The following is an 11,121-nucleotide window of genomic DNA, read 5'->3' as shown; positions in this document are numbered from 1 at the left end:
GAAGTCTAGAACCAGTGGTCACAGTCTAAGGATAATGGGTAAGCCATTTAGGACCGAGATGAGGAGAAACTTCTTCAGAGAATTGTGAACCTGTGGAATTCTCTAACACAGAAAGTTGTTGAGGCCAGTTCGTTAGATATATTCAAAAGGGAGTTAGATGTGGCCTTTACAGCTAAAGGGATCAAGGGGTATTGGAGAGAAAGCAGGAATGGGGAACTGAAGTTGCATGATCAGCCATGATCATATTGAATGATGGTGCAGGTTCGAAGGGCCGAATGGCCTACTCTTGCACCTATTTTCTATGTTTCTATGTCTGCTCCCTTGTCCTTCTAGGTGGTCGCGGGTTTGGGAGTGCTGCCGAAGAAGCCTTGGCAAGTTGCTGCAGCGCATCTTGTTGATGGTACACACAGCAGCCATAGTACACTAGTGGTGGAGGGAGTGAATGTTGAAGGTGGTGGATGGGGTGCCCATCAAGTGGGCTGCTTTGTCCTGGATGATGTTGAGCTTCTTGAGTGTTGTTGGAGCTGCATTCATCCAGGCAAGTGCAGAGTATCCCATCACACTCCTGACTTGAGCCTTATATATGCTGGAAAGGCTTTTGGAAGTCAGGAAGTGAGACACTCACCGCAGAATACCCAGCCGCTGACCTGCTCTTGTTGCCACAGTATTTATGTGACTGATCCAGTTAAGTTTGTGGTCAATAGTGACCCCCAAGATAGTTGAACCTAGGCTGTTGCCCTGAGCAACTCCTGCAACGATGCCCTAGGACTGAGATGATTGACTTCCAGCAACCACAACTATCTTTCTTTGTGCCAGATATAACTCCAGCCACTGGCGAGATTTCCCCCTGATCCCAATTGACTTCAGTTTTACTAGACTCCGAGTGGTGCCACACTCGGTCCAATGTTACTCAAACCAGGAAGGCTTCTATCAATGCGGCTATGTAACCAGCTACTAGGAAGTACTCAAGAGCAACCTTTGGTGGCCACCAGTTATTTTTTTTCTAGTCAGTTTTAATCACTGCTATTTTTGCTTTCCTTGCTCTGCTGAGGGAATTGACTCCTTGCTAAGGTAACAAACTGAGGCCCTGATGAAAAATTCCTAATTAGCAGTAAGTCCTAATCAAAATTCATATAATTAATATATGTCAAACTTTATGTTGCTATATAACAAAGTAACTCAGGATTACTATGCACAACAGATGTTTAATTTATATTTGATTCTGATCTATAAGTTGTACTATAGGTAAACAGTAACTCTTGCACATTGTACAAGCCGAACAATTTTTCTTAAATAAATATATAACTAGTGAAGTTAATCCATTATGTTAGTTTGGTTGCTGACAATTTAGTAACATGATTTTCTTTTCAACAATCCTTAAACCCATTGGAACATATAAAATTCTTAAGGGGCTTGACAGGGTAGATGCTGGGAGGATGTTTCCTCTTGTTGGGGAGTCTAGAACCAGGGGTTGGCCATTTAGGACTGAGATGAGGAGAAATTTTTTCACTCAAAGGATTGTGAATCTTTGGAATCCTCTACCCCAGAGAGCTGTGGATGCTCAGTCGTTGAGTATATTCAAGTCAGAGATTGATAGATTGTTGGATACGAAGGGAATCAAGGAATTTGGGGATAGTGCAGAAAGGTGGAGTTGAGCCAGCTCAAAGGGCCGAATGGTCTAATCCTGCTCCTATTTGTTCTTATATACACATGATTCCTGCATCCAAAATGTTTGTTGATACAATATTAATTGTATTCTTTGTCATTACATAACAATGAGTAAGCAATTTCAATCACAGTCTTTAATAATTCACAAATGCTAGGAACACAGACTTCATGTCCACAGTACATCACCAAATACAAGATTCCATTACGGCTGTGATCATGTTTTCAACAACATGCAGTTACATACAGTTCCTTAAATTAGCAAATTTGTTCAAAAAGGCACAAAGAAAAAATGAACAACTGGTTAAGAAGTCAAATAAAATTCTACTTTACTTCCAAGTCAGGGCTCTGGAGGGATGAAAAAAATGAGAAGTAATCTTGGACAATCATGATTGAATCGTCTGTTCCCTAAACAAGGTAGAGCAGCTTTAGCATTTTAGTGTGAGGAACTTTGCAATTCTAGCTGAAGAAGGCAAAAAAATTGAAAATCAATAAAAACATATGATCAAAATATTTAAATAATATATGTACATGCTGTACCCATGTTATTTTTCAAAGCAGCATAATAGTATGAAAAGTTGCAAGTGTCTAAAGCCTTTTCAAAATAAGCAGTTGCCACTAATGTGGTGTGCCATGGAGTGAAGTGCGGGTTCACACCCACGATCTCCTAATTTGCTTAGTGCTGAACCTCACCTGAGCTTCTGTGGGAAGGGCCAAATCAGAGCCCGCTTGCTTCCAAGTAAGAAATGTGGGAAATCGTATCTCATTGTAACCACTGATTCATGATCACCAGACTTTTAGGAATCATAGTTTATTTGTTTCTGAAGCATTAATGAGCAGGCAAAACTATCTCTGAAGAAAGTAAACTTCACAACTCCAGACAGCAGTTACAACCATCAAATGCAGAAAGTTCTGTATTGCCAACTACACTGAACTGGTAAATTACTTTCATCATGCTTTTTTCTCTCCCATTCTGTGATCAATGGAATTTAGAAGAATGAGAGGGGATCTCATAGAAACATATAAAATTCTGACGGGATTGGACAGGTTAGATGCAGAAAAAATGTTCCCGATGTTGGAGAAGTCCAGAACCAGGGGTCAAAAATAAGTAAGCCATTTAGGACTGAGATGAGGAGAAACTTCTTCACTCAGAGAGTTGTGAGCATGTGGAATTCTCTACTACAGAAAGTTGTTGAGGCCAGTTCGTTAGATATATTCAAAAGGGGAGTTAGGTGTGGCCCTTATGGCTAAAGGGATCAAAGGGTATGGAGAGAAAGCAGGAATGGGGTACTGAAGTGCATGATCAGCCATGATATTGAATGGTGGTGCAGGCTCGAAGGGCTGTATGGCCTACTCCTGCACCTATTTTCTATGTTTCTATGTGTTTTCTATCCTGTGATACTTCTTGATGACAGGTACGTGGACAAACATATGAAGAGTATTGTCAGAAAAAGGTGTTTTATTTAGATTGTGTTCATTTGAAATTATCACTATTTTCATGAAAATAGAAGCAACAAAACACTGCAGCATCAGATGTAGATCACAGTTTCTATAGGTTCTGTGATGGTTTGAAATAATAAACAGAATTTTGTTATAAGGCTGTCTCATATTCAATAATTCTGTGATTTGCTGATTTAAAATCAGTTCTTTGATCGGAAATATTCGCACTTCTCTCCCTCTGCCCAAATCCTTTATTTATACTGTTGTTAGTATCTGTCTTAATTTCAACTGTGTCACATTCAGTTATTATGTCACTGTTTGTCTTAAGAATGCATTTAGATCCCCGTAGACTCTGGTTTCTCTCTGCGGTTTGTTGCAGGGCAAATAAAACAGCATCATGGATGCTACTGAAAGCAAAGCTTTGGCTTGTTGACTTGAAGTAACTTTGCTCTTGTAGACTCTTCAAAACTGTACTTGAACAACTGGCAAGGATAAAGCCAACTCCTATACTTTGGTATTGTTCAAACAGGTAAATCAAAGCATTGGCCCCTTCAACATCCACAAAACTAACTGATCCACAATCCAAAATAACAGTGTGAACATCTGCAGTTTGTTTGGATATTCTACGTCTATACAAGGCGGTTTGATTTATTTGTCTCAAAGCATTTTCATCCAGCGCAAGGAACTGTGTGGATTCCAATAACATATGATATTTATCTTCCTCACTGTATAATTCATTATCACTTCCGGAATTCCCACCAGACCAGAGATAACAATTCACTTTACGGTTCATCCAGGAAAATAAAAAATCAACATTCCCATAATAAATAGAATCAAATGTTTTTATAATTTTAATTCCGACTATTTCTTTGGCAGTTTTTTCAATGGACAAGTGTGTATAGTTTTCTGTATTTGGGATATGGCCTAAAATGGCAATCGAAGGCCTCTGAAGTCTGTGTAGAGTGAGCAAAATTGAGAAAAATATGCCAACTCCCAAACCAATATCTATGCCGAGGATGCAAACTGCTACAAATGTTACAATTCCAGCCACAAACTCATATTTGTTCTTCTTATATGCAAAACAGTACTTGCAGAAGAACTCAAAGTAACACCCCAGATTTGAAATCACAATTGCACCAAGAACTGCTTTGGGCACCAGTGGAAGCAGAGTGTCTGCACACAACAGAGCTGTAAGACTAAGGCTTGCTGCTACCAACCCTGCGGCTTGGGTTTGACCCCAGGCTTTTTCTTGTACCACGGTTTGTTCCCAAACCCCTGAAGCTGCAAAGGTACCAAGAAACGAGAGCAGCAGGTCACAAACCCCTAAAACAATGGTCTCTTGATGTGGGTGATAACTTTGTTTGTGTTTTTTGGAGTTTTCACTCCCTAGTGAAATGCTAACTGCAAAGGTCACCAGTGCAACAGCAACAGCGTCTGCAGCAACACTGGATATTAAGGAGCAGGAAGGAAGAATCGGTTTTGGTAAGGTAAATGGATAATTATTTATCAGCCTGAGATTATAGCTGTCCTCTAGTTCCAACCAGAACGACAAGCAAATGGAAACAGCTATTGCAATAAACTCTATGGGTATGAGATGCCTACTATAAATACAATTTATTACTTTAAAAGGTATCAGAAATGCCAAAGTGGCTAAGCCAGTAATCACTGAGGCAATCTGTATTTTATTAAAATTTTCAATTATGGCCTTGAAAGTATAGGCAAGTGATAAAGGACCATGATGAATTGGCCCATCAATACCAAGTAACACAGCCAGGAGGAGGACTAATAAATGCAAAGCTGTTCCAGCTTTGAAGCCATTCATAACAGGCTTGGAGATGTAAGTTCTTAGAAAACTGAGGCGAAAAATTCCCATAGAAATTAAAATAATTCCAGAAACACAGGTGAGAGTAACCACATGAAGTTCTCTTGAACATTTTGGAGAACAGTCGCTGTCAGAAGTAAGTTCCTGAGTTTCAATATGGCTTGTGCTCTTGGCAATGAGCAGACCAGTGAATGCAGATGCTCCATAGGACAGGTGTTGTGTTGTGCCAAGCAAGCAATATAAGACTGTGGTAACTAAACTTGTGTAAAGACCATTAATAGGTGGCTCTCCAGCACAGACTGCAAAAGCAAGGGACAGAGGAATGGTCAGCAGACCCACACTAATTCCAGACAGCAGGTCTCCTATAAACCATGTTTTTACTCTGTACCTGGGAAACCATCTAAAGAAAGGAAAAGCTCGTTGGAATAATTTCTTTAAATTATATGATACTGGTAAACTTAGCTCAGATGCCTTTCTTTCATATTCACACAACTTTTCTTCATTGTGCTTGTCTATGCGATGAAAATAAGGAATGTCAGTGGTAAATGAGACTCTATGTGGTGTCTTTGTATTAAAAGTGTAACTCCTGTCAGTTCTGACCAGAGGGATATTTGAACCAGAGGGATCTGGAATTGTGTCACTGGACAAAAATGACTCTGAACTTCCCAGCATATTCTTCAGCTTGGTGGTTCTCCCTTCCTTTCTTCACATCATGTTCACTGTTGTGTATATTGAGTCTTCTTCATCTATGTTTCCGTATTTCAAATATCTAAACAAAAGATAAAAGTACAAGTATTTGAATTTATTTTCTTCATTTGGTTAGGTTTTCATTTTCACTCTTAAACCTCCAACTCATGACTCCCAGTGTGCCTGGATCTCCATAACAGTGTTCCCAATATCTTCCTCCAGAAATCCCCTTCCCAATGCTTCCACACCCTATACCACCATCCCAGTGCTCCCATTCTGTCTCATCTATTCCACTACTCCCAAATCCTAGATATCCTCCCACCACCCACCATTAATTCAAGACTGAAGGATCACTCTTACATTATTCTTGCACATCAATCCCTCTCCACTCCTTCCACACCCTATCTCACTTCAGAAACAAATAATCTCTACAGGAACACAAAATATTAGAGTCTGTTCACCTCTTTATGAACTCAGCAAGTCTTTACTTAACAGCAAATAGACGTTTTGGCCTTAAAGGGACACACACCTGCACATTACATGTTATAATATTCAGGTCTTTATAAAACAGCACATCCACTGACTTACCACAAGATATTTGCTAGTTTTGTGTCTAGCATTTGTCCACCACACTTTGAATGTCATACTCCAAATGACACTCTAGTATCAACTTTGTTACAGATGTAAAACAATCTTAAAAAAAGACAGAAAGCCAATCATTGAACTAGAAACTGAAATTTACAAGGAATTACAATTACCCTCTGGTTATCCACAGCAGCTGACAAGCAACTGAAATTACCTGGATTTGGTGATTTATACAACTCTCCCATTGCAGCCCGTGTAATATTTCACTTTCAGTGCTGAAATCAACTACAATTACAAAGTTTACTTTCAGTTTTCCATACATTGCCCCTTCCAAATCACTCAAGGATGCTGGGCAGTGCTGTGCTAATCTTTGATTCAGTAAGTCTAGTGATAGAAATTACATCTGGCAAAGTTCACAAGCTCTGTTCCAGTTCGGAGTTGCAGATGGTACATTCAATCCACAGTTTTATGTATCTAGTAAAAGCCCCTTTGCAAAGTTGTATATTTCCCCCTTCACAGAATGGAAGGGAGGGAAAATTTTAATTGGATAATTTAAACAGAGCTGTGGCTCTGGTTTCTTGTAGGCCCTTTGGAGGCCAGTTTGGAAAATGGAGAGCCCAGCTTCTATGCATTTGTGTCAGGCTCCAATGGACAGCAGTGTAGAGAGGCTCATTTGGCATTGCTCTTCCAAAACCTGGATTTAGAACCTATAACCGAGATCTTTGAAAGTCATCAATATGCTAGAGAAAGGCAGTGGGGAGTAGTGCTTGGGAAACAAGGAAAATCGCTGGTGTAGCCTTCGATTTGGGTGGCTGATATGTCCTGGAATAAACAAAAGTGTCACATGAAATGCTGTACGTATCCTATCGCACGTTAAGTTTCACTTGCCCATCACCCCTGTCCTTGCTGACCCATATTGGTCTGCAGTCCTTAAACTGCCTCAAGTTTGAAGTTCCTATTCTTGGGTTTAATCCCTCTATAGACTTGCTCCTCCCTATCTTTGTAGACTGCTCAAGCTCTACAACCACCACCCCTAAACTAGCCATTCCTCTGCCTTTTATTCAACCCCCTTCCCTTTGTCTCGCTCTTGGCTGCTGTGTCTTCAGCTACCTCGGTCTCACTATCGGGAATAAACTCCTCTGTCGCTCCACCTTTCTTGCCTCCTTTAAAATCTTTCTTAAACCCCATCTCATTGACCAAGCTTTTGGACACACCTCCTAAACTCTACTCCTTTGGCTTGACACCCATCTTCCTTATACCTCTGTGTAGCACAGTGGGGCATTTTTCTATGTTAAATACACCACACAAATGTAAGTACTTGATATATGCCTTGCGAATAGGGACTTGGAAAGTTTACATCTATGGGGGTCTTGTTGGGTATTAGGGGATTTTCTGGCAATTAAGCTTGCAATGGAGAGTACCTTGTGGAGTGGTTTGCTGAGTGTTGGTACAGTTCAAGTGGAGTTTTTAGGTGGGTAGCAGTCTCAGGCTTCTGCCAGTTTGGGTGGGTTCCAGTCTATTCCCTTCTGAATCTACAAACTCTACAATTAGAAATCCTGATCATAAGCTGCAGGTAGCAGGCTCCGTTTCAAGTTTACTGCCCGTGTACAGGACAGACTGAGATCCTCAGTGTAGCAGATACTTCTTTACCCAGAGAGTGGTTAGAATGTGGAACTTGCTACCACATGGAGTAGTTGGGGCAAATAGGACAGATGCATTCAAGGGGAAGCCAGATAAGTACATGAGGGAGAAAGGATTAGAAGGATATGTTGATATGGTTAGATGAAGGAAGGTAGGAGGGGACTCATATTCAGCATAAACACTGGCATAGACCTGTTGGGCTGAATGGTCTGCTTCTGTGCAGTAAGTATATCACCTGCTACTAGCATTATAGACCGAAGTACATTTACCCTATCAACACAATAGAAAATGAATCCGATTTTTTTTTTAAAAAAGCTAATAGTATCAACAAAATGTATTAATAGCCAATACCTGTCAGGTCAAGTTGTAGAATTAGAACTGATTTTGATTGTTTCAAGAATGGTTGCTATCATACCAGTAAAACTGAGTCTTATTGGAGTTCATTATCAAGAATACAAACAAGTAGCTAATTGCATGAGTAATGATAGCATTTCGCAAAGCACTACAGTACCTGCAAATCATGGTCATCAGGTGAGAATTCCCTTTATTCTACCGGTGCACAGTACCCAGTACAACTTTTAGCACGTCTTCCAATGAATTCTGGCTACTGCTGCTTGTTATTTCACATGTGTGAAGTGTCAGTGCTGCAGGTAGGGAAGGTAATAATTCTGAGAACAAGAAACCGCTAGATCTTTTCATAGTGTGAACTCACTAGCCTCAATTTAAACTGGGGCAGGAGTGTGGCGTTCGCCAGTTAATGCAGGCAACAATTTGTCTGGCCTCCCGCAGCTTGAGGCCCAGGAGATTTTAACTGTGGGTGGGAGTGGGATTTTGAGCGGCAGTAGGCTGTCGCCGGGATCAGGAGGGGACGCTTCCCAACCAGTGAGGGCAGTTAGTAAAGAGAGCGGGCAAGTCCATAGGAGGGAAAGTCCGAGATTTCCTTATGGGGCCTGGTGGACTACTCCTGATCCTCCTGGCCCACAGGGAAACCTTTAAAAAGCCAAAAAAATAAATCGTCCCTCGGCCTCTTCTGGCCACGATCCTGCCTGCTGCCAATTTTTACTGGCAGGTCTGACACTGGGCGGGGCTTCGTTGATCTTCAGTTAAAATGGCACGTAGGTTCAAATAACATCGTTAGACCATGACTTTAACAGTATAATTAAGCTCCTTCTTGCATGAGGCGGGTATCTGTCCCGAAGAAAAAAAAACTGTTAAAACGGCGGCCAGCGTAAAAGTTCAGGAGTTCCCAAACTTGTTGTTAAACCCCCTGCATGCACCATTCCTGCCAGGTGGGCAGGGTTAAAATCCAGTAAAGGATTCCGTAAATGCAAAAGCCCTGCTCTTTTCTGTGCCCGAGAATAAAATATTGAACTATTGTTCCTTTTTTTCTGCACTTACCTATTTCCTTTGGTTTCCCTGTGCTGTGGTTGTAGGTGATCAGTACAGCTGAAGTGCCGTTTGTGTTAGTGTAGAGAGAACCAAAATGACCCTCAGTAACAGTGCTGTAAAGTTCAAATGTTGTCTCCCTAATAAGGACTACCATGAAGAGCGAGTATCCCTGCCAAAAATAGGCATGGTATACAGTAACCCAATCTGTTAGTATGATATGGCACTTTACAGCTGGGAATCCCATCAAATGTTCACTGCCAAAATTCCATTGCAGAGTTTTACATATTGCTCATAGAGATAAAATTAATCTGATGTAAAATAATTTAAATTTTACAAAAATACTTAACGGTATCTGACCATTATGTTCATCGGTCCTTTAACAGTTGCGGTACTTTCATTATAATAGCAATAATTATTTCCACTTTATGACTTATTTAAATTAAAATGAGCAACAAAGTTCTTTAACAAATGGACCAAATAGTAATTAATGGCTATTTCTGCATTCTCCATAGACTGGCAAACACTTAGGAACTGATTTCAGATGGGCAGTCAGCTCGGTTCCCTTGTCAGCACCAGACGATAAGTGGTAGCTTCCACGTATTATTTTTCTGTTCCGCACACACAAGGCTTAACACACTGTAGATGTTTTCTTTAAATTGAGCTCAGGTCAGCAAGAGTGTGGTGCTGCTCAGCATTAGCACCTAACGCACATGGTTCGAGACTTCTTCTGATCTCAGCCGTGCCAAGTGGGAGGTGCTGAGCGGAAGCTGCTGTTTCTCCCAACAGAAAATTAGACGGGAGAGTCACCCCGGCCGTGTCAGTGTCAGTGGCTCCACTTTGTGGCCAGTCGCTGCAGCACGAATGTTAGCCTGAGAGCAGCCTGTGGACCCATCCTTTCAGCTGCAAAGTATCATGCTAGGCACCTTATAGAACAAAACAGAAAAAGGTTATAATTACATGGAAAAGGAGGGAGTGTGTTTTTTGTTATTTATTTAAGTTAAAAAAAAAATTCACTCAAATATTCTGCTCTGGGCCAGATGTGCATGTAATTTCCAACATAATTGTTACTGTCACTTTCACAATGATGAAAATTCCTCCATCAAATTTCACTACTACCCGTTACTTGGTACGAGTGATACCTTTTACCGAATATCTCTTATCTGGTGTCAGTGCTACCTCGTGTCAGTGTTTTTAATTGCCAGGACAAGTGATTTGTTGTGCTAGGCAATTCATTATTGCTCAGATCCATTCAGAAACCAGCGTTTTCACTTCCTAATGCAAAATTGCAGTACTTAGGCAGCAAAGCACACTAATTATGATAAGTTGCCCTATTTGTCACAGAATGCCAAGCTGCACCAAATCACTTGCCCTAACTCCCGACGAGTTGAGAAATCAGCACCTTATCAATCGTATAATTAAATGTTATTGAGCTGTGACACAGGTTTTCCTTCCTTCCCTTTGGGTGCCGCCCAGCCATTCCCTGAACAATAGGCCATTCGGATAACAAATTCTCTCCCAAGCATTGCTCCCACACAATAGATCAAGTGGGTTACCAATTCCTCAGTCTCTGCCGATGTCACTCTTTGACTAGTCATTGGTGTGCAATAGCACGTGAGCGGACTCACACTCTCACTATTTTCTCCCTCTCTGTGGGGAAATAACTCATCTCTCATATATTCAAAAAGGAGTTAGATGAGGTCCTTACTACTAGGGGGATCAAGGGGTATGGCGAGAAAGCAGGAATGGGGTACTGAAGTTGAATGTTCAGCCATGAACTCATTGAATGGCGGTGCAGGCTAGAAGGGCCGAATGGCCTACTCCTGCACCTATTTTCTATGTTTCTATGTTTCTATGCTTCTTCACATCCATCCTATTTCCCATAGCTCAGCTAA

The 11,121-nt window shown here is 41.0% G+C and overlaps 1 protein-coding gene across 3 annotated transcripts; it reads right to left on the bottom strand.

Moving 5' to 3' along the window:
* Positions 1-1,783: 1,783 nt before the first annotated feature.
* Positions 1,784-9,946, bottom strand: LOC139279498 (prestin-like). Of its 3 annotated transcripts, XM_070898623.1 has the most exons (4): positions 9,239-9,946; positions 8,352-8,484; positions 6,203-6,307; positions 1,784-5,696 (listed from the first exon to the last, which is right to left on the bottom strand). In XM_070898623.1, exon 4 carries the CDS (start codon positions 5,597-5,599, stop codon positions 3,257-3,259), a length of 2,343 nt encoding a protein of 780 aa, XP_070754724.1. In that variant the 5' UTR covers positions 5,600-5,696; positions 6,203-6,307; positions 8,352-8,484; positions 9,239-9,946; the 3' UTR covers positions 1,784-3,256. The 3 variants fall into 3 exon arrangements, with proteins under 3 accessions (XP_070754724.1, XP_070754723.1, XP_070754725.1); XM_070898622.1 differs by lacking the exon at positions 8,352-8,484; XM_070898624.1 differs by lacking the exons at positions 6,203-6,307; positions 8,352-8,484.
* Positions 9,947-11,121: the final 1,175 nt, after the last annotated feature.

The sequence above is a fragment of the Pristiophorus japonicus genome, chromosome 14 (genome assembly GCF_044704955.1).
Source record: "Pristiophorus japonicus isolate sPriJap1 chromosome 14, sPriJap1.hap1, whole genome shotgun sequence".
NCBI lineage: Eukaryota > Metazoa > Chordata > Chondrichthyes > Pristiophoridae > Pristiophorus > Pristiophorus japonicus.
This window is presented reverse-complemented; position numbering and strand designations above follow the sequence as displayed.

What these genes read in the sequence shown, in the direction of transcription:
- LOC139279498 (XM_070898623.1), bottom strand. Translation starts at nt 5,599, where the DNA reads ATGCTGGGAAGTTCAGAGTCATTTTTGTCCAGTGACACAATTCCAGAT.